General features: G+C 48.6%; 2 protein-coding genes and 1 pseudogene across 5 annotated transcripts; all 3 read right to left on the reverse strand.

Annotated features, from left to right (window-relative positions):
* Positions 1-1,103: 1,103 nt before the first annotated feature.
* LOC109117919 lies at positions 1,104-2,242 on the reverse strand (annotated as a pseudogene).
* Positions 2,243-12,484: 10,242 nt separating this feature from the next.
* Decr2 (2,4-dienoyl-CoA reductase 2) lies at positions 12,485-20,607 on the reverse strand. Of its 2 annotated transcripts, none has more exons than XM_010620611.2 (9): positions 19,410-20,607; positions 18,052-18,120; positions 17,139-17,190; positions 16,083-16,218; positions 14,616-14,740; positions 14,451-14,544; positions 14,154-14,258; positions 13,690-13,907; positions 12,485-12,639 (listed from the first exon to the last, which is right to left on the reverse strand). In XM_010620611.2, exons 1-8 carry the CDS (start codon positions 19,484-19,486, stop codon positions 13,690-13,692), a joined length of 876 nt encoding a protein of 291 aa, XP_010618913.1. In that variant the 5' UTR covers positions 19,487-20,607; the 3' UTR covers positions 12,485-12,639. The 2 variants fall into 2 exon arrangements, with proteins under 2 accessions (XP_010618913.1, XP_010618914.1); XM_010620612.2 differs by having other exon boundaries at positions 12,485-12,643.
* Positions 20,608-20,784: 177 nt separating this feature from the next.
* Positions 20,785-23,298, reverse strand: Nme4 (NME/NM23 nucleoside diphosphate kinase 4). 3 transcript variants are annotated; one of them, XM_010620609.3, is made up of 5 exons: positions 22,946-23,298; positions 21,971-22,104; positions 21,673-21,774; positions 21,449-21,561; positions 20,892-21,051 (listed from the first exon to the last, which is right to left on the reverse strand). In XM_010620609.3, the coding sequence occupies exons 2-5, from the start codon at positions 21,983-21,985 to the stop codon at positions 20,916-20,918; spliced, it is 366 nt and encodes a 121-aa protein (XP_010618911.1). In that variant the 5' UTR covers positions 21,986-22,104; positions 22,946-23,298; the 3' UTR covers positions 20,892-20,915. The 3 variants fall into 3 exon arrangements, with proteins under 3 accessions (XP_010618912.1, XP_010618911.1, XP_010618910.1); XM_010620610.3 differs by having other exon boundaries at positions 20,785-20,984; positions 21,971-23,298; XM_010620608.3 differs by having other exon boundaries at positions 21,971-23,298.

Below are 23,298 nucleotides of genomic sequence, written 5' to 3' on the forward strand. Positions count from 1 at the left end.
TGAATCTCAGGAAACATCAATTTAAAACAACTAACGTTTATCAATAGTAAATACAGCAGTGATATGGTTCGTATCATCCAATTTGAAAAAATGTAACATGGCAAAAATAAAGAAATTATACAACTGAAAAAAGAAATAAAAGGTGGGGAGGAATAAAGGGGATTTAGCTCAGTGGCACTGCATCTGCCTTGCAAGCACAAGGTCCTGAGTTCAATCCCTGGTACTGGGGAAAAAAAAAAAAAAAAAGGGGAATAAAACAGGCAGCCAACTCTTATAGGAATTAAGGAAACACCCAGGACTTATAAAAACATCTTAAATCAGTAGCATATCTTATATATGATATTTTAAAAAGAAGACTGTAATTAAAGCAAGACAGTTTTTAATTAGCTGCAAAATCTTTAAAAAATGGGGAAATTCTACTATTTCTCTAAAAGACCAAAGTTATCACAAAATACACTTTTTTTTTTTTGTACTCTGGCTCTTGTGCTTGTGAGGCAGGTAGCAGAACCACTAAGCCAAATCCTCAGCCCCAAAAATACACATTTTTGAGATAAGAGGCGAAGCTCCCATTTATGGGAAATGTTTTTTTACACAGTGAAAATCAGAAAAATTATACCAAATCAGATTTTTTTCTCTAAGTAATCTTGAATACCCCCAAAACTGTAAATCTTAGGAAATACAACTTTTCAACTCAGACTTGAAAGAGGTTATTACGACATACACAAATCTGGCACCAGATTTTCCAAAATTAACATTTGTTTAAACCACAATGTTCTTAAACCATAATTCAATCTTTTTTTGTTTTGTTTTTTGAGACAGGGTCTCACTACATAGTTGAGACTAACCTGGAACTCACTATGTAGCCCAGGCTGGTCTTGAACTCACAGCGATCCTCCTGCCTCAGCCTCCCGAGTGCTGGAATTACAAGTGTGCACCATCACGCCTGGCCATAATTCAAATTTTTGTACTTGTTTTTATTTCTGAATGAAAATGTTCAATCCAATGACAATCTAGACTAAACTCTGCAATATACAAATCAGTTTTTTTGTTTTTTTGTTTTTTTTGAGACAAGATCTCACTATGTAGGTCAGGCTGGCCTTAAACTCACTATGTAGCCCAGGTTGACCTCAAACTCATGGTGATCCTCCTGTGTCAGCCTCCCAAGTGCTGCGACTACAGTTGCATGCCATCACTCCGAGCCATAGTTCACTTTAAGACGAAATGATTGGTTTTTTGTCTTTTTCAAAACCACAATATTAAGATATTTATAAAACTTAGGATTTATCTGTGGCCAAAGATGGACCTATGGGACACTGTCTTATGGCACTCTGTGGAAAGTCTTTATTCCTTCTTTACTTCCTGCTTCCTCTCCTGAAACATCTTTTTCACCAGCCTCTTGTTCCTCCACCATTTTTCCCTCCTAAAGTTCAGACAATTCTGGTAATGGTTTCTTTGCAGAATATGTTTATGGTTTGTCCTTTTCCCACAGACATCACACAAAGTCCTAATAACAGTCCTGAGGTCCGGGGATTTAGCTCAGTGGTTCTGCTGCCTGCATCTCAAGCACAAGGACCTGAGTTCGATCCCCGGTACCCCAAAAAAACTAATAATGGTCCTGAAAGCAAAGTTGCTGAAACAAAAATTATGTATGAATCCTCAAACTAGCAGGCCCAGGTCTTCAGTAAAAGTCATAGCAAGTCCTAATGTACATCGCCGAAATAGTGCTGACACATTACTCATCAGAATGGAACTTGGACCAAACCACGATGAAATAGAAGCTTACGCTTTCATTCTTTTTCACTTACAAAGTTTAGGAAATCATTCTTAGTCCTTAGACCCTCAAACACCTAATTTCACCTTCTTTACAATGATAAGTTGTAGAAAGGGCACTTACGATAAACTATCCACTCAGCCCTGTCTCCTCTGGGACATTATTTTTCTGATGTTAACCTCAAGATTTCCCCATTCAGCAAAACTTTCCCACTCTGGTTGAAGATTTTGTCAAGCAGAGCACCATGGAGCATAAAATTCCAGCATCCGCTCTCCTTCCAGCGGCTCTCCCCAGTTCTCATCCATGAGAATGCACCCATTTGTCTGCCACCATTGGGCCCAGGGAGTCCCCCAGAGCCGCAGATCCCAGGACTTTGAGGGGAACCACAAGACTACCAGACTGCACCCTGTCAGCTGCTCCCTCACTCCTCTGAGACAGGGTCTTCCTATGTAGTTCAGGCTGGACACAGACTCACTATGTAGTCAAGGATAACTTTAAACTCATGGTGATTCTTCTGCTTCAGCCTCCCGAGTGCTGGGATTACAGGGGTGCGCCTCCGTGCTTGACAGAACAGTATTTTAAGTAACCGAAAGTCTAGCAGTGGAAAACATAAGAAATTATCTTAGTGAGATATAAAACCTTTGTTTCTTTTTTTGGTACTGAAGATCAAACTCCGGTCCTTGTATTTGTGAGGCAGGTGGCAGAACCACTGAGCTAAATCCCTGGCCCAAAACCTTTGTTTCTTAATCTAGTTTGTATAAATTTCGCCAAGAGCCTCTCAATAGCCTAAGAAAATCTTGTTGCTTTAGCCATAGAAAACTTCTAAACTTCAGGAGCCAGGGTTTTAGTTCAGTGGTTCTGCTGCCTGCCTCATAAGCAAAAGGTCCCAAGTTCAATCCCTGCTACCCCCCAAAAAGAAGAAAAGTTTTAAACTCTTAATCATAACCAATTTAATTATATATCATCACAATTTACTTAATAATATTTGCTGGGGTAAGACTCTTGGAAAAACTAGAGTGGAAAAAAATCCATCAGTGGAGAAAACTGAAGCAAATTGACTTAGCTGTTTTTTTTGTTGTTGTTGTTTGTTTGTTTGTTTGTTTGTTTTTCCCAGCCACAGAGGAGTTTTGCCTGGCATTTATTTACCTTAACAATCAAATTTAGGACCTGGGATGTAACTCAGCACCACAGTGCCTGCCTGGCAAGCACAAGGTCCTTAGCCCAATTCCCAGTACCAAGAACAGACAATTAATTTAGATAACTTATAAGAACCAAATCATAGCAATTAATATTTTAAAACTATATATTACCTTTTTTTTTTTTTTTGAGACAGAGTCTGGCTATGTAGTCCAGGCTGGCCTCAAACTCACTCATAGTGATCCTCCTGCCTCAGCTCCCCCTAAGTGCTGAGATTTCAGGCATATGCCATCATGCCTGGCAAAAATCGACCTTTAAAAATTCTCTAGTTGAACAGCCGGGCATGGTGGCACACTCCTGTAATCCCAGCACTCGGGAGACTGAGGCAGGAGGATCACTGTGAGTTCGAGACCAGCCTGGGCTACATAATGAGATCCGGGTCAGTCTCAACTACATAGTGAGAGCGTGTCTCACCCCGCTCCCAAAAAATTCTCTAGTTGGGCCAGCGATTTAGCTCAGTGGTGCCACTGCCTGCCTCACAAGTATAAGGTCCTGAATTCCATCCCCGTGGTACATGCCTGTAACCCCAGCACTCAGGCGGCTAACACAGGAGGATCACCACAAGTTTGAGGCTACACTGGGCAACATGTTGAGTTCAAGGCTAGCTTGGATTGTACACAGTGAGAACTTGTCTCAAAAAAATAAACAAACAAACAAACAAAATGTAAAGGCCTGAGGATGTATAGCTCAAGGCTAGAGCACTTGTGATATATGTTTGATGCCCAGGGTTCAGTCATTAGTAGTGAGGAGAAAAACAGTTTGTTTAAACAAATGGGATTTGAGGAGATGTCATAAGTATGGAGATACTGGGATCCAAATCTGTTTTTGTTGTTTTTATGTGCTTTTTTTTCCCCCATGAGGGTCTCACCATGTAGTTCAGGCTATCCTTGAACTCATTATGTAGCTTTCAACTCACAGCAATTCTCCTGCCTCAGCCTCCAAAGTACTGGGATTACAGGTGCGCCCTACTATGCCTGGCAAGGAACTCAAATCTGAGAATAAAGGAATGGGGGTGGCACTTTTGAGGAAACCTCTATCCCCACAGGTCATTATTGATATGTCCTTATGGGGTCCTCCCTTGTCCAGGACCATGTAGGACTGAACTCTGAGGGAGCCCTGCAGCTCAGAGCTTTCAGTCCAAGGTAGAGCTGGCCAGTGATCCAGGTGGGAGGCTCAAGCAGGGTACAGTGGGAGCTGATTGGGGTTTGAGCTCTGGGAGGAAGGGACCTGCTACAGGCCTCTCATGAGGGCCAGGGTGCAGAGGAACAAGACCATCCGATGGGGTGCGGCCAGGGCCCACAGCTGCTCCCACCTTTCAGGCAAGTCAGTCCCTTCTCCCAGAGCCTCTTCTCCCACAAAGGTGCCCCTCCTTATGGCTGCACTCTATCTCTAAGGCTTTGAGTTGTTGGCTTGGAAAAATTATCCACACTTTCATCCCTAGACCCATCCACCATGCTGAAAATGCCACCGGATTGGACACGGGTCCCTTCAATCCAAGCATCCGGAACCAGACACACTCTCCCAGGGCCAGCTGAAGAACCTGCAGAGCCCGGTGTAAAATGAAGAGGTGGAGTCTTTTTTCAAAAAGTAACAAAAAATTCAAGAGCCTTCATCCATGGACAGCCCTTTTGAGCTCTGGTGCGGTCTACTGTCTCCACCCAATTCCAATTTTCTTTTGGACTTGGCCACCTCCAGGTCCCCACATCTCTGACTCCTGTTCACACTTCGTTATTTCCTCACCCCTCAACCCCAGCCAAAGAAGCATCTCCTGTGTGTATTACACATTTATGTGATGACTGAGATCTATAATGTCCCTCAAAGGGCTCATGCATTCAGTAGGGCTTTGTTTTGTTTTTTGTCTTTTTTTGAGACAGGGTTTCACTATGCAGTTCAGGCTGGCCTTGAAATCACTAGGTAGCCCAGGTGATCGGCTTGCTGCAGCCTTCCAGGTGCTGGGATTACAGGCGTGTGTCACCACCTCTGGACAAAACCCAATGTTTGATAAAATTAACAGGCATCAATAAAAAATACATAAAAATAAAAAAATGAAAATAAATTTAAAATACATATATGTATGTATGTATGTATATGTATGTGTGTGTGTAAAAGTAGTACTTCAGGTATGTAGTTCAGGCTGAGTTTAAACTCACTACGTAACGCAGGCTGGCCTCAAACTCATGGCAATCCTCCTGCCTCAGCCTCCAGAGTTCTGGGGCTGCAGGCATATGTCACCACTCCCAGCTTAAAAATACTATATAAAGAAAGAATTTGTCACACTGGTTTCCAAAGTGGCTGTACAGTTTATATTCTATTGAATAAGTCTGGCACACTTTTAAAAAAATTAGTCTATACTTGAGGTATACAATGTTTTGATATATATATGTTGTAAAATGAATACTATAGGTAAGTAAATTAACATACCTATTACTTCCATACTTACTCTTTGTTTGTATGGTTAGTGCATCTAAAATATACTAAGACCTGCCTCACAAGCACAAGGTCCCAAGTTTGATCCCCAGTACCACAATAAATAAAAAATTAAAATACACTAAGCAAATCTTCAGAACACAATACATTTTTTACCCAACAAGTAAAGTGAGTGAGAAGCCAACTTTAGGTTCAGATCACACCTCCCTGGGGCCTCCAGCAGGGGAGGGTGCGGAGCCTGACTTGTGTTTACTGATATTTTATTCAGTGGGAAGGATTTTTTTTTTTTCTCACCTTCAAACCAGTAAAGTACATTCTAGAGTAAAAATAGAACATGAGTTTGTAAGGCACAGTTTAATCCCTCCTGACTCAGCCTGAGGTCTTGATGACTTTCTTGTTTTAACATCTTCCCCTAAAGTTGCTGTCACCCACCCCCACCCCCACCCCAGAGCTCACATTCCAAACCCACCACACATCCTTGCAGGCCACCACTGCCACCATCCTGTCAGTTTCTGCCTCAGGATGGCAAAGGTCTAGTGGGCCTCACACCTGTCCTCCTCCAGGTAACTCCAGGTTACACATGATGCTGAGAGAGTTAAAACTTTTTTGGGGGGGGCACCACTGGACCCACCTAAAATTTACTTCTTTGCATTTCTTTTTTCCTTTTCTTTTTTTTTGGGGGGGGTGGGAGTGGGTACCGGAGATCAAACCTGGGATCCTTACGGAGGCAGGCCGTGGCACTACTGAGCTAAATCCCCAGCCCTGCATTTCTTTTTTCTTTTTTTTTTTTTTTTGAGACAGGGTCTCCTAAGACCAGGCTGCCCTTGAACTCTGGATCTTCCAGCCTTAGCCTCCTGAGTAGCTGAGTTTATCAGTGTGTACCACCAGACCTAGGGCTTCTTTGTATTTTCAACAAATGTTTCTTATTTCTTATTTTGGTGTTTCCTGACATCTTGCAACTGCCCTTTGGGTTTTCCGGGACCCTGAGACACATCTAGTCACAGGAGAGGACACATACACACAAGCTCAATCAGGATGCTTGGCTGAACGTCAGTCTGTAGTGACTTTGTCTAGTGTGAGTCAGAACCCAGTGGACGACCACTAAACACACCATTTGAGAAGTAGCTCCTCCCCAAGTAGCGGCTACAATGGAGCTGCCACATTTTCAAGATGAATTTACTAAACAAGAGCCAAAACTTGACCAAAGCAGAGGGAATCTGCATCTTTCCACAGTGATCTGAACATGACCGACAGAGGGCATCGTGTTGCTTTCCGGGAGGCAGCTTGACTTGTACAAAAGACAGCGGGGACTGATGCCTTGAGTGGCAGGGGCAGGATCAGCGAGCCAAGCAGGGCAAGAGAAGGAAGGGGCTGTGGGTATGGCTCAAGGGTAGAGCTCATGCTTAGCATACGCAAGGCTCTCAGTTTGATCCCAAGCACCAAAACAATAATAAAGGAAGGTTCATTCTCTGGCCCTAACAATAATAATAATAAAGAAGGAAGATTCACTCTCCGGCCCCAGAGTTCAGTACCAAAGTTTCTTCACCCCCCAAAAAAGTTTCTTGGGCCGGGGATTTAGCTCAGCGGTTCCGCCGCCTGCCTTGCAAGAGCAAGGACCTGAGTTTGATCCCCGGTACCAAAACAAAACAAAACAAAACAAAAGTTTCTTTCCAGAGCTCCAGTACACCACCTCTAGGAGGGAGACTATGAAGGACCCAGGGTCCTCCCCAAATATTTCTCTCTGGATCTAAAGGGTCAGAGTGGGTCTGCAGCGTGGTTCTAAGAGAACCACTTGATGCGTCTTGAGGGAAGTGACCGATGGACCCATGCCCCAGCCCTGAGCTGAAGCCAGCCAGGGACCCCTGATCTTGAGAGCCCACGGGCCCCACTCCTTGGGAGGATACCGATACCCAGCTGCAGTACACGTGGGCCTCGGTGCAAAGCCAAGGACAGACAAAAAGCCCCTCACTGACCAGACTGCATCCTGGGAGGGCCTGACCACTACTAGGCAGACAGGAAAAGTGAGAAGTATGCGCTGGCTTCAAAAGGTTCTCTGGGATTCATCGCATCGCTCTCCCAGGCTGACTGTCAGCAAGTGCACGTGGGTACAGGCAGAAGGGAGGACAGGAAGCCATGGCAGAGATATCAACATCTCCCCAGGAGGGTCAGCTTACACTTTTCTGGGCCCCGTCACTTGGTACCCATATAGTGCCCACATGGCGGGAGGCAAATGTCTGAATGAGGTCATGCTCAGCCTGTCTCTCGTGCCCCAGTAGGTGGTCTAACCCTGGCAAGAATCACAGTGCTGGGGTGGGAAGGGAATAAGGGGACCCCAAGGTCCGAGGGAACCTCCCAGGGAGAATCCCACATGGGGGCCCTTGTGCCAGGGGCTTGTGGCATACATGTACCAAGTCAGGTTGCTATGGCAACAGAAGTCCGCAGAGGAAATCCCCAAAATTAGCACTGTTTATTTTGGGTAATTTTAAGATTTTCTTTGCTTTCTGAAAGATGAACACACCCAATATTCATTGCAGCCTGTGGATCGTAATGAGTCTCAGAAATAACCTACATGATAGCTGGGCATGGTGGTGTAATCTCAGCACTCAGGAGGCTGAGGCTGAGGATCACAGCAAGTTCAAGGCCAGTCTGGGCTACATAGTGAGTTCAAGGCCAGCCTGAATTATATATCAAGACCCTGTATCAAAAAAACAAAACAGGGCCGGGGATTTAACTCAGTGGTTCCACCACCTGCTTTGCAAGCGCAAAGGTTGAGTTCGATCCCTGGTACCACCAAAAAAAAAAAAAAAAAAAAAAGGCCAGGGATTTAGCTCAGTAGTTCCACCTGCCTTGCAAGTGAAAGGTCCCGAGTTCAATCCCCAGTACCAAAAAACTAAAACAAAAAACAAAAAGAAAAAAGAAAAGAATGAACCTATGTGGCTCACAATATGGTAGGGGTAAATAAGATGGGATTCATTGGTTTGTTCATTCAACAGATACAGCACACCTTTTTTTTTTCTTTCTTTTGGTACCAAGGCTTGAACCCAGAGCTTTTGCTCCCCAGCCTTTTTTACATAGTTTTTTTTTTTAAGCTTTTTTTTTTTTGGACCAGGGATCAAACACCAGACCTTGAGCTTGCAAGGGGGGCAGTGGCAACACTGAGCTAAATCTCTGGTCCTATGGTCACTTTTGGTTTGGTTTGGTTTGGTATTGGGGATCAAACTCAGGACCTTGGGTTTACAAGGCAGGTGTGGTGCCAGATGTGAGTTAAATCTCTGACCCTACTTCCCCAGCCTTTTTTGAAAATATTTTCATTTTCAGACAGGGTCTAAGTCACTAAATTGCACGAGCTGGGTTTGAATTTGTGATTCTTCTGCCTCACCCTCCTAGAGTGATTATAGGTATAGATTATAGGTATGTGCCAACATCCCCAGCCACCTAGCAACTTCTTTTTTTCTTTTTGGTGCCAGGGATCAAACTGAGGACCTTGTGCTTGCAAGGCAGGTGCTGTGCCACTGAACTAAAGCCCCAGCCTAGTAAATATTTTTTTAATGTTTGGGGCTTTTCCTCAACAACTTCACAAGGACCTATTTGCTGGCCTCACTGGTGGCTGATAGCACTGTGTTGTTCTGGCCTCCATAACCTTTAAGCAGCAGACAGAGCCACATGGAACAACTGAGTTCTCTCTGTCAGGCAGGATCCTGGGCCTCCTCCTCAGTCCCCTGCATTTGTAAAGGCCAAAGGACACAGGGGCTGCAGGGTCCTTCCAGGAATGAGGGTTGTTATGGTTTATATCTAGATGTCCCCCCAAAGCCTCATCTACTCATAGGTGGAGTTTTAGGTGACTGGATCATAGGGGTGTGACATTCATCAGTGGATGCATCTTGAGTTTATAGCTAAAGGTGATTTGAGAGATGAAGCCTGGTTGGGGGAGTTGGGTCACCGGGGGTGTGGTTTGGAAGGATGTATGTTTCCCCTTCTCCCTTGATTCCTGCTCCTCTGGTTCCAGACTGCCATGCCAAAAGCAATCTTCCTCTCCCTACCTTGGAGCCAGCTGACTATGCACTGAAACCTCTACAGACAGAACCCAAATAAGCCTTTCCTCTTTTAACTTGTGGGTCTTAGGTATTGTGTCTCAGCAACAAGAAAGCAACTAAGCCGGGGATTTAGCTCAGTAGCACTGCACCTGCCTCACAAGTGCAAGGTCCTGAGTTTGATCCCTGGCACAAAAAAAAAAAAAAAAAAAAAAAAAAAAGAAAAGAAAGAAACTAAGATAACCAGGGTCATCTGGGTAGTAGTGAGGCCTAAGGCCAGCTCTATGCAGAAGCACCGAATGGTAGACGGAACTGACCAAGAGCAAACAGAATTTTCTGGGATGCGGCAGCTACCCGAAGACCCAGCTCTCTGCCCTGCAGAGGTGAGCCTTGTCCCTCAACAAGGGGCTGAGCTCACCTCTTCCTTGTGTGGCTCCTCTGAGCTACCTAGCCAGGCCCCAAACTGGGGTCAAGGCCACTAACTCATGCTTCTCTGAGTGGCTCTTGTGACAGTTAGCTCCCCCAAACCAAATTATGGCCTGTGTCTAGGTGTCTCCTCGAAGTCTCATTCTGTCACAGGTGGGGCTTTTTCAGAGGTGGCTGGATCGAGAGTGTTTGACTGATTCACAGTGCAATGCTGGGATTAAGAAGGGTATGATGACCACTGGTTGGTTTGGCACCAGCCTAGTCCTGGTAATTTGGATACAATATAAGAGACAGAAAGAGGCTTGTCTGGCCCCTTGTTTGCTTGTTTTGCTATCTTCTGCCCACCATGAATTGCTTGTCCTCTGCAATGCCTGCCTGCCATGCCACACTGCCTTGGAGCAGGCTGATTATGGACTGAAATCTCTACAAACTGAGATAAATAAACCTTTCCCCCTTTAACTTTTGGTGTTGAATATTTTGTCTCAGCAAAGAGAGAAAAGTAACTGGGACACTACACTTGGCTTTCTGGCTCATCCCAGAGATGCATGGCTCATACAGGGCCTTGCCCAGGCCTGTACCCCATTTTTTCAGGGGCCTATTCCCCAGAGAGGATTAGCACAAACAGTATCATCCACTCCATTACCCTCTCTGTTGGGCAACCAGGGCACTCCGGTCCTGGCCATCAAGGGAAGCTGGAATGAAATACCACTGTGAGATTCAGAGGTAAAGACAGGCAGCCAGGTTTAAGGGGCTGAGACCTGCAGGTTCTTTGGGGCCTCATCAGCCTGCATGCTGGGGCCAGCTTCAGGAAGGCACAGGGCATGGGTAGAAGACATCCACAACCTCTCTCACACGGGGGCCTGTGTCCTCTGGACACAATCCTAAACATGGTCCCCAGGCTACGGGTGAAGCCCCCCCTTTCATTATATCCTCTGAATTTATTAGATCACTAGACATTGAAAGCATGAAGACCGCCGGGTGAGGTGGTACTCGCCTGTAATCCCAGCACTCGGGAGGCTGAGGCAGGAGGATCGCTGTGAGTTTGAGACCAGCCTGGGCTACATAGTAGTTCCAGGTCAGTCTCAACTAGAGTGAGACCCTGTCTCAAAAAACAAAAAACAAAAAACAAAAAACAAAACAAAACAAAACAAAAAAGCATGAAGACCAATTCATCAGACACCTAAGTTTTCCTCTGCTCTTGAGTCTGCAGAGTGGTTCAGGCTTGGGAGACAGGGCATCTCTTCCCTGGGATGACAGCGGAAGGGTGAGGCGGGAAACACTGAACTTTCCATCACATCTGTGCTGGGCTGGCACAGGTGGGCTCCCAGGCGCCTCATCTGCCCTGTGGACTCCACAAGTGCCACAGGGCAGAGAAGATGCGGTTCTACAACCTACTGAACTGGCAAGTGTGGTGCCCAGGGCTGGCAAGGACAGGAGGTCAACTGCTGGCAAGGCTACACTGACAAGACCACCTGAGAAAGCAGCCTGGCAATAAACACTAAAATGTTCAGTTTTGTCTTAACAGTTCCACTGCCAGGGTTTTACCTGTCATATGTAAAAGTTGACTGAAGTAGTGAGTGAAAAACGTTCACTGCAGCACTCAATGTACTAGCCTGCAAGTGCAAACCCAAGCCTCCTGCCGTGGGTGGCTCAGACCTCATGATGATACGAAGCTCCTTTTTTTCAAGACCCCCTGTGTTACTTACTTTTTTGTTGTTATTGAGACAAGATACCTGACACCCAAGTTAAAGGAGAGAAGAGTTATTTCAGCTCACAGTTTATAGAAGTTTTCGTCTATAGTTGGCTGGCTCCAAGTCAGGGTGGTAGGGCAGAAGGACATCGCAGAGGAGAAACAGTCCATGCCAAAGCAGGCCAGGGAGGAGGCAGCAAAGCAGCAGCAGGCCTTCTTTCTGTCCCTCATGCTCCATTCGGCAGTGTTCACACTCAGGGTGGGACACCCTTAATCCCAACATCACACATTCTAGATCCAGTCACCTCTAAGAAGCACCTCTATATGGCTTTGGGAAGACATCTAGATATGAGCCATAATCCCCCCTCAGAGGCCACACTTGTACACTCCTGGTAGGCTGGCCAGAACGGACACCAGGTGTGCTGCAGACACGTGGTAGGAAGGAACCTCAGCTACAATGGCGGCAGCAAGGCGGCCACAGAGTCAAACGCATAATGCTCTCTCCTGCTTTGCAAGATAGGATCTGTTGCAATGAAGCTCCAGGGAAGCCAGCTTAGCAGCTGCAAGGAGGACAATACCATGTTTGCCAAATGAGGCAGGAGTAGAACTGCATCACATACTACATTTTGTCTCCTGCTCAGGCAAAGAAGCCTGAATACAGTTGGGGTTTGGAGTAGCAACAAGCTGGTAACTCAGGGAAAAGAAGGGTCCACGTGGCTAAGGGGGCCAGAGGGATAAATGCTCCCCTCCCACCAGGGTGGCCAGGGGCCACACCACCCTTCAATCAGGGTTCCTGGGGTTGGGGATCATGAGGCTCTGCTGCTTGCCCTGCCCTTTCTTCTGTGCAAAGGGGCCTGGACAGAAGGAGAAAGGGCATAGGAGCAGCCAGGCTCAGGAGAGACAGAGAACACACATGGGAAGCACAACCCCAGCTCTAAATGATAGGGTTACAATGATTCTTTTTTAATCCTCTTCCTTTTCTTTGCAAAAACTTTTGCACCTGGGCATGGTGTTACATGTGGGTAAGAACAGCACTGTGGGAGGCTGAAGCAGGAGGATCTTCAAATTCAAGGCCACCTGGGCAATTTAACCAGATCCTGTCTCAAAATAAAAAAAGGAACATAGTTCAGCATGAAGGACCTGCATTCAATCCCCAGTCCTACAACAACAAAAAAATTAAAAATGCAAAAAGCCAATGCCTAAGGGCCGGGGATTTAGCTTCGTGGTGCTACAGCCTGCCTCCATAAGGTCCCAAGTTCAATCCCCAGTACCCCCCTGCCAAAATCCAATGCCTAAGGTTTTTTGTTTTGTTTTGTTTTGTTTTTTTGTTTTTTAAGACAGGGTCTCACTATGTAGTTGAGGCTGACCTGGAACTCACTATGTAGCCCAGGATGGTCTCGAACTCACAGCGATTCTCCTGCTTCAATCTCCCAAGTGCTGGGAATACAGGTGAGCACCACCACACCCGGCTCATGCCTAAGTATTTTTATAGTAAAAAAAATTATCTTTTTTTTTTTTCATGTGTGCCAGGGATTGAACTCTGGACCTTATGTTTACGAAGCAGGCGGTGGCACCACTGAGCTAAATCCCTGGCCCAAAAAATTATCTTTTTAAGAAAATGTATTTTTCTCGCAAGCACAAGGACCAGAGTTCAATCCCAGTACAAAACAAAAAACAAAAAACAAAAACCTTAGCACTCAGGTAGCTGAGGTAGGAGGATCTCTGAATTCTACGCTAGTCTGGACTATATAACAAGACTCTGCCTTCAAAACTTAAAAAAAAAAAAATCAGCCAGGTGTGGTGGGGCATACCTGTAATCCCAACACTCAGGAGGCTGAGGCAGGAGGATCACCATGTGTTTGAGGCCAGGCTGGGCTACAGTGAGTGCAAGGCCAGCCTGAATTACAAAGTGAGACCCTGTCTCAAAAACAAAACAAAACACCAACTGAAAACAAAAAGTTGTATCCCTCTAACAGCTGCCAGAGACTTGGGGAGAGATCGTTGGGGAAGTCCCAGAAACATTATGCCAGCCTCCTGCATAGTTGGGGTAGGATGTGGGCCTATTGGGCTACGGGTGCCTAGCCTAGAGTTCAGTCAAGAGCGTCCAAGGACACAGGTGACCCCGAGAAGTGGGAGAAGAGCCTCACCTAGAGCTTAGCAGAGGTGGATTCCAAAGTCATCAGCTTCTTGATATCATTTGGGTATGTCAGCCAGCACCCACCATCCACCACCAGCATGATCCCAGTCACGTAGGAAGCCAGAGGACTAGCCAGGTACAGAGCACTGTGGGCGATCTCTGTCTTGTTTCCCATCCTCTGCAGGGGGCTGTGAGGGAGCTCTTTGCTCAGGCTGGCCTGGATGCCACCTAGAGGGCAGCAGGAGGCTCAGGCCTTATAGAACCCCTGACTCTAGGGCTCTCTACCCTTTCTAGCCAGCTCTTCCTCTGAACCAATAAGGCAGAGTGGAGCAGGAAAAACAAAAAGAGAAGTTCACTAGGAAGAGGACACAGAATGGCTTTTCAATCCATGCCAGGGCTGTGGAAGCTTCAGTGGATGGCCTGTGCCCTGGGCTCGGAGACACACAATAGGCCTGGATTCCCAGACGGGCTTACCCAGTCGTCGGAGCCCCTCTGTGCCACTGATGGGGCCAGGCGCAAGGCTGTTGACACGGATATTCCGGGGACCCCACTCCACAGCTAAATGTCGTGTCATTGCATCTGCATGGAAGGAGGGGAAATATGCAAAGCCACTTTGCCTCGGGTGGCTGGTGCAGTGACGGCTCAGGGCCAAGGCCACGCCTCTCTGTGGCCCACAAGTGGACTCAGGCTCATGTGAAGCCTGCCAGCTTCCAAAACAGTCAGCAGAGGGAGCCACTGGGAACCCACGTGGGCAGACCAGGGGGATCATACCCACAGCAGCCTTGGCAGAGCCTGCGTGCACCTGCAGCACCTGCCCCCGGAGACTCAGGGTTGCAGTAATGTTCACAATCACTCCCCCATGGTCCTGCAACACACAAAAGGAGGGGGCAGTGAGGGGCAGGCAGGCAGGAAGGCCGAGATCCAGAGAACACCCACCTGGAAGAACTTCTCATAGAGCACACGAGTCACATTGAAGGTGCCAATGGTGTCAATTTCAACTACAGTCTTGAAGGCATTGAATGACAACGCACTGGCAGGGCACAGAAAGTTCCCAGCTGCACCTACGGAGTAGAAGATGACAGAAGGCAGTCAGTCCTGGGATGGTGGGGCGCTGGGTGGGCAGAGGCCCCAATGGGAGGATGTACAAGAGTCAATGCACTGTGGGCACTGCTGGTCCCAAATGGACAGGGTAGGAGACCAGGCACTTGGACAAACTCCTGATGACAGAGTAAGACAGGATATTATGCTAACGTCCGAAAAGAGGTTGATGTCCTAACCTTCAGTACTTATGAATGTGACCTAATTAGAAAACAGGCCGGGTGTGGTGGCGCACGCCTGTAATCCCAGCACTCAGGAGGCTGAGGCAGAAGGATTGCTGTGAGTTCGAGACCAGCCTGGGCTACAGAGTGAGTGACAGGTCAGTCTCAACTACGTAGTGAGACCCTGTCTCAACTGCCCCCCCCCCAAAAAAAGATAGAAAACAGGGTCTTCTTTGTTTTTCTGTTTTTGTTTGAGACAGGGTCTTGCTACATAGTTCAGGTTGGCTAGCCTCGAACTCTGTATGTAACCCAGGCTGGCCTCAAACTCGCACCAATTCTCCTGCCTCAGCCTCTGGAGTGCTGGGATCACAGGTATGTATCACCACACCTGGCTCTTCTTTGTTGTTTGAGACAAAGTCTTGATATGTAGCCCAGGATAGACTCAAACTATATATAGCAATCCTCCTGCCTCAGCTTCCTAAATGCTGGGATTACAGCTGTGAGCTACCATGCTTTTCTGAAAATGGGTCTTTGTAGATGTTACCAAGTTAAGATGAAGCAATAATGAATTAGGGTGGTTCTCAATACCATGACTATGCCATTTTTTTCCCCCGGTACCTAGGATTGAACTCAGGACCTTGTGCTTGCCAGGCAGGCACAGCACCTCTGAGCTACATCCCTGGCCTGTGCTTTTTTTTTTTTTTTTTCCTAATCTCTACCACTGAACCATATTCTGGCTCTATTATTTTTCTTTTTTTCTTTTTAGTACTGGAGATTAAACCCAAGGGCCTTTGCTACATCTCCTGCTGCCCTCTTTTTATTTTTATTTTGGCTAAGTTGCCCAGCTGGGCTTGAACTTGCAATTTTTCTGTCTCAACTTCCCAGAGCTGGGATTACAGGCATGCACCACCACATCCAGCTAAAGTGAGAATTTGAGGACACAGGGAAGTCAGTCACGTTCAAGAGGATCCACTTGAGCATCTAGAAAGAGCAGAGATGGGCCCAAGACAGACACTGGGAGCCTGGCTCCTGCCTTAGCTACAGCTCAGCCACCACAGGCACCTCAGTTCTCTGGCACTGTCCCTGCCCCAAGGGCAGAGCTCTGGGTCCTCCAACCATCTGGTCTTGCTCAACACCAACTCACAGTTAATGAGGATATCAATTTTGCCAAATTTCTTCAGTGCCTGGTCCACAGCAGCCATGATGGCTGGGGTATCTCGGACATCCATGGATATAGGGAGGCAGCACTGGCCAGTGGCAGCAGCCAGCTTCTTGGCAGCCTGAAAGGTAGACAGGAAGAGGTGAGAAACAACATAGCAACCTGGGCCTGCACCACTGACCTTCAGAACCCGATAAAGACAATGTGTCTATGTTCCATTGGCACCTGGGTTTGCTGCTGTACTTCGCTGAGAAGTCACAGCCAACACGTGGCTGGCTACTCCCTCAGCTATGACATTCGTAAGATGTTCTACACACTCCACCACAGGCCACCTGTCCCAGACTTGTCCCTCTTCATCAACCTACTCAACCATCTTTCCAGGTCAAAGGCAGACTCAGCTGACATCCAGTCCCTGCCTAGAGCCAGTGATGGCATCAATGAGATACACCTTCCAGGTAAAGAGCAAGGCTGACAACTTTTGCCCATTTTTTGGGGGGTGGGTTGAGACAGGGTCTCACTATGTGGTTGAGATTGACCTGGAACTCATTATGTAGCCCAGGCTGGTCTCAAACTCACAGCGATCCTCCTGCCTCAGCCTCCTGAGTGCTGGGATTACAGGTGTGCACCACCACACCTGGCAAGGCTGACAACTTTTGACTTTCATAATCCTGAGTTTGGTGGGGGCCAAATTATCCCCCAACCTAAGGATCCTCATAGGACCCAGTAACCAGACTTTTTTTTCCCTGTCCTGGGGATCAAACCTAGGAGCACTTTATATCCATAGCGCTTTTAATTTTTATTTTGACACAGTGTTTTGCTAAGTTGCCCAGGCTAGCCTCAAACTTGCCATCTTCCTATCTCACCCTCCTGGGTAGCTGAAATTATAGCTGTGTGCCACTATGGCAGTCCAATAACCAGACTTATAAGAAGCCAAGGGTGTCCACTGAGGCTCCATTTTTGAGAGCAAAGCAAGTTTTGGTGTTACCATCCCCTGGGCCTCAGGACACTTCCAGCTCAGGCTGCCCGTCCAGGCCCTCTCACCGTCAACACTCTTGGCAGACTCCTGCTGACGATGACTGTTTGGCAGCCATGCCTGCAAAGCGAGATGGCAGGCCTCAGAACAGCAGGTGGAAGGCGGGTTTCTTCAGTAGGGATGTATGTCAAGGGCCGAGGTATGGCTGGAGAAGGCACAGGGGCCCAAGCAGGGCTGAGCAGACTGAGGGGCCTCAGGTGAGTGCCACGGTTGCCCACTCCTCAGTTTTTGGACTGGGCCTCTCTGGCAGGGGTATCCCAGACATACAGGAGGCAGACCTGCCACAACACCATATATGAGGCAGAGAGGCCACAGGGAGCCTGCTGGGTCCCTTGACTCAAACTTGCACGCCTCAATCCCCCTCCCTGGGGAGCCAGGAAAGACGGAGTCCATTCTGAGGCAGGCTGTTTCCCTGCCCACCTGGCAAACTCAGCCCCACAGTGACAACAGTGGGGCAAATAGCCATAGACCATGTTCACAGGAGCCACAGTGTCCCATCTAATCCTCAAAAGGGCCCCTGACACTAGAATAGCTATGCTCTAGTGAAAAGCAACTTGCGTAAGGCCATCAGTTCCAAAGATGAGTCTACCTGGGACCATGAGTCCCAAAGCCTGTTCCTGTTAGACTCAAATTGAAAACTAAGGGCTTGGGGAAAGGAGTAGGGCCCTTCTTTCCCATCTCAGCCTAACTCTGCTTGGTGGGATGGTTTCTGACACATGGCTTAGGCCACAGAATCTGTGTCCCGAGATACTGGGTACTACGCGGCACAAGGGTCTGTCAACCCACTCTGTGAGGCCCCAGAAAGTCCTAAGGCAGAACCACACAGTCTCATAGACTTCTAGAAGACTCCAGAGTCCCTCGTTCCAGCAGGGTCCAGGTAAGGGGAAACAGTAACAGAGAGAGCCCTAGAACAATGCTTACCGCATAAAAATCTCAGTAATCCGGAACCCGATCCCAGAGCCGCCACCAGTGATAAAAGCCACTTTGCCCCTGGTCCATGGGAATAAAAAAAAAAAAAAAAAAAAAAAAACCGAGATTCTTTAAAATGGTCACTGTTGCAGGGCATGGTGTCATACCCCTGTAATCCCAGCACTCAGGAGGTTGAGGCAAAACGATTGCTCCAAGTTCAAGGTCAGCCTGGATTACACAGTGAGTTTAAGGCTGACCTAAACTACATAGAAACCCTGTGTCTAAGTAAATAAATAAAAGGTCACTGTTAACTGACAGCAGTGTAGCTGGGGTGTAGGAATTCACCCAGGGCAGAACATTTTTTGGGCAGCGTTACTGGCCAAAAGGAAAATTACATCGTAATAATTTACTCCATTCTCACAGGGCAAAGATTTGAGTATGTCAAAATATGAGTGTTTGGGCCAGGGATTTAGCTCAGTGGTGCCACTGCCTGCCTTGCAAGTGCAAGGTCCCAATTTCAATCCCTGGTACCAAACAAAAAGAAAAAAAAAAATGAGTGTTTTTCTCTACATGTCATTTTAATTTTTTTTTTCTTTTTTTGAGACAAGGTCTTGCTATGTAGTTTAGGCTGGCCTTGAACTCACTATGTACTCTAAACTGGCCTCAAATTTGCAATGTTCCTCCTGCTTCAACCTCCTAAGTGCTAGGATTATAAGCGTGCACCGACACACCCGGCTTAATTTTTTATTTAAATAAGATAACATATTCAGATACGTTAGGGGGTGACAAACTGAAGGACTGGCCTGAGTGACAGGAACTGTAGCAGGGGAGGGGGGCACCACATGACACACAGGGACTTTGACCCCTTTAACTGGGCCTTCAACCTAGCATGATTTTGTAAGAAAATAAAACGTTTTTTTAAAAGCCTATCTGTCAGGCTTACACCTGTAATCCCAATACTCGGGAGGCTGAGGCAGGAGGATCGCTGTGAGTTCGAGACCAGCCTGGGCTACTTAGTGAGTTCCAGGTCAGTCTCAACTACATAGTGAGACCCTGTCTCAAAAAACAAAACTAAACAAGCCTATCATTCCTAAGCTTTCTAGGCCTTCAGGAAAAACGATTTTAACCTAAAATTCTCTACTCAGAAAGTTGAGACCAGTTTTCAAAACCTACAACTTCCACCCACACTTCCGCTCCTCTCCCTGGCAGGATCTCTAGGCCAGCAAGTCAGAAGCAGGCTTCACCATAAGGATCCCAAGACCGCCATCCCGACTGCCCGCCTCGCGCAAGCCGCAGCCCACCCCTCCCTTGCCCTGCGTCCCTCTCTGGTGCCCCGCGCCCGAGCTCCGGGCCGCCCCGCTCCTGCTCACTGGAGCAGGTCCGGGCAGAAGAGGTAGCGGTAATCAGGGAGGCAGTTGTCCTCTTCAACGTCGGGAGGCTGCTCCATGGCGCTCGAGGAGGGAAGGGACAGCGGTATTCTCTCGTGTTTGAGAACCACCAGGTCCGCTGCCACAGAAAGAAGCAAGCAGCATCAACACTGCGCGCGCGACAGTACCACGGGGGAGCCCCGCCCCCAGGCGCCGCCCCTCCCACACGGACGCCTTCCCCATCCGCCCTTCCCGGAATCTTGCCCAAGGATGCCCCTCCCACCACAGCGCACAGCCTCCTGGGACTGGAAGTGGGCGGGGTTGCACGCAGCGGCTCTGGCCTCGCTGGCACCGCGTAAAGCAAAGGGAAGCTTGCTCGGTGGTGGTGGGGCGCTCAATGGCTCAGGCGTTCCTGCCCCTAGTCCTTTTCGCGCCCTGGGCGCCAAGGTGCAATGGTTGAAGCTGGCTGCATCCCACGCTCGGTCACTGACTAAGGCTGCGCTTGCGATGCAGAAGGCCCTACCTCCTGGACCTGCCTCTTGGTGGGCAAAAAATGAACACAGAGGAGGGAATTAGAGTCAAGGAAGCGCGCCTTCACACTGCCAGCACCAGGTCCAGGTCCTAAAGTGACCGGCACATTAGCTCTGTCATAGCCACTCGGGACAAGAACCCCAGGACCTGAACATGTCACCAGATGTCAAAGGCTGATGGCCAAATCAGCCTCATAATCTGTCTGCTATCCGGGCCATAAAGATGTGACTTGAGGACCCAAGTATGAAGTGTGATCCTCATGTCAACATGAAAATAAGTGGATGCCAGGCAGCCCCCTTCAGTACACGTAAACCATGAAGATGAAAGGATTATAGTCGGGCTTACTATGCTTAAAAGTGGGCTTAGCTGCCCGCCGCCCCCCAATCCCTTGCCACCCTCCTTCAGCAAGACCCAGTAGGTGGTGGCTAGGATGGCACCAATCAGGAGCTCAGCTCTGATTGCCCCAGATTTCAGGCTGCCTGGATTCCTGCCTAGCTCACACATTCACCAAAGTCAGGGATCCATTCCCTCCTCCATATTTGAGCGTGGGAGGTTCCACTTTACTGTTTACAACTTGCATAACACCATTACTGCTGTCTTAGAGATGCCAGAAATCATGAGCACACTTCCGTTCTACGCAATGAACTTTAATGTCTCTCCTTTGGGGCAGGGGAGGTTACCTTTGAAGGTACCCCAAAGGTTGTCTGGCACTTTGGTACAGAAGGATTTAGTCTAATTTTGTGCTGGCTTAGGACACAGAAAAGGCACATAAAGTTGGCACTGACTCCTGCGCGCTGGGGTAGAGTAGAAGGCAAACAAGGAAGTGGTTGAGGAGAAACAGGATGGGTGTAGGATTGAGTTCTTGTTGACGGAGGTAGATGGTCCTTGGTTGGACCGTGGAGTGCCAAGCGTGACACGAGCCCTCAGGCTGGGCAGCTGCTGTTGTAGTGGCCCCCATCTGCCCAGTTCACCAGCTCACTATTCTGGAACCACAGCTGGATCTCTCTCTGGGCGCCCTCCACAGAGTCGCTGGCATGGACGATATTCCTGTGCCAGGTAACAGGTGGCAAAGGTGAGGCTCAATCTTGAGTGTGCACCCTGAGGCTCCCTCAGTCTAGGGGAGCAAGCAGATGTTTGTGCAAAGGGGAAAAGAGTAACAGGAGCTAGAAAACTGTGTTCCAGCCTGGCCTCAGCCTTTTACCCACAACCTCAGGGGCCAGTCCACATCCCAACTTCTAGCAGCTTCCTTTCCCCGGAAGCTGTCCCATGGCAACCCCTCAGGTGCCTGCAAGACAGGCAAATAAAAGATAATGAAAGAACATACACACAAGGGAATGTGTCATCTCTGTGAAAAGGTTGTGAGAAAGCCATCCTAGTCAGTCAGCTGTGACATCCAGTATCAAGTTCCTTCTGACTTCACCTTTAGCTAAGCAAATCATGTGACTGTGACTTAGGAGCAGGCTGCCACCCCAAACACTTGCCCTGGGTGATTGAGTCAGGGACGCCTATACCTGCTGATGTGGATGCTGAAGTCTCCCCGGATGGTCCCAGGGGCCGCCTCAGTGGAGTCAGTGTGTCCTATCATCGCTCTTGAGACACGGACCACATCGCATCCCTCCCAGACCTGCAGCACAGAGGATGAGGAATACCAGCAGCCCTTGGGCTCAATCCTTGGGTTCTCCTTTGCTTGGAGAACATACCCACCCCCACCCCCACGACCTCTACCAAACTGTACCATGGCCACCACAGGCCCAGAGCTCATATAGCTGATGAGGGCTGGGTAGAAGGGTTTCCTCTGTAGGTCCTGGTAATGCTCAGCAAGGATGTTCTCAGGTGCCTGGGTAGCATTGGGGGAGAAGAGAAGTCCCTGGAGATGAATTTCCCACTGGTCCCGACCTCAGGGTACCCTGCAGATAATGCCCACATGGACTGGCACCCCCAGCACAGAACAGATACCTCCCCACCCCTGCAACTGCCAATGCCAGGCTGAGATACGAAGGGTTGAGAATGGACCACAGGTCCCGGACTGATACCTGCAGCATCTTCATCCCAACCAGTTTGAAGCCTCGCCTTTCAAATCGCTGGATCACAGTCCCAACGAGCCGCCGCTGCACTCCATCTGGTTTCACAGCCACCAGGGTCCTCTCCTGGGCCCACGTGGGCCCCCCTTTAAAAGAGGAGGGGCTTAGGGCCGGGGATTTAGCTCAGTGGCACTGAAGCTACCTAATAAGCACAAGGTCTTAAGTCTGATCCACAGTATGGGAAAAAAAACTAAATAAATAAAGAGGAGGGGCTGGAGTTGCCACTGTCTTACCATGTCATGTCTCCCTGACTGGCTTTCTCTGCCAGGGCCCAGACATCACCAGGCTTCTGCCTTTGTGCAGGGCAGCTCTGGAAGGAACAAGTCCAGTGCCCACTCCTTGACCCAGGGCCTTGTATCCCCGGGGCTTCTTTCAGGCAATGGCCAAAAGCTGCCCAAGACTGAGCTAGCTGGCTTCCCCTGAGAGGGCATCTGAGGAAGGCCAGAGGTCCTGCTGAGCTGTGACCACCAGGGAGGCAGGAAATGCTCCCTGGAAGCAAGCTTGCCTCTGGCGCATTTCTGACTCCTGTTCTCCAGTGGACAGTGGACAGCAGCATCTGAGGCTAAGGTCGGCCTTAGAAGGACCCCAGAGCCACCCTCTGAGAAAGAGATGAAGGAATAGAGCAAACTTGGAAGAGGAAGTATACTCCCTCCAATTAGGCAGGACAGGGACACAGGGGGCTGAAGACGTAGAATCCCAAGGAGGCTGAGAAGAGAGGTCAGGTGGGGGCTCTAATCCCAACTCTGGTCAGCCCTGAGCCCCTCTCCAGGCAACAGGGCCAGGAAGACAGGAGGTGGCTTCATTCTCAGGCAGCCCCGTCCACTCGCAGGGCAGTAAACATTTCATCCCAGGACAAACGTTGCTTTTGTGTGTGGGGCTAGGCAGATAGGTGCTCACCACCACCTACACACACACACACACACACACCACTGACTGAAGACCACAGGAAAAAGCCTCCTAGCTTCTTTCCAAAACTCAGTTCACAGGGTCTTCAGTCCAGCCAGGATCTCTGATGCGCGCCTGTCTGAGCGCTGGAGGAGGCAGTTTGCATGTTATTTGGAAGCATTCTGTGGATGGACAGTCAGCGCGAGGCCCCAGGCCGGGGTGGACCAGACGGTCTTACGCCTCGTGTTCCAGCTAGGCCGGGATCAAATACCCGGGCGACAGCGGCTCCGTGGGTAGGCTTCCTCTCCTTGAAGGGCGTCCCGCTCCCAGAGCCACACGTCCTCTGGGACCCTCGATACGCCCACTGCGACTGCCCACTGTGGTTTTTTTTTTTT

This window comes from Fukomys damarensis, unplaced genomic scaffold, assembly GCF_012274545.1.
Source record: "Fukomys damarensis isolate Sample0158 unplaced genomic scaffold, DMR_v1.0_HiC HiC_scaffold_34, whole genome shotgun sequence".
NCBI lineage: Eukaryota > Metazoa > Chordata > Mammalia > Rodentia > Bathyergidae > Fukomys > Fukomys damarensis.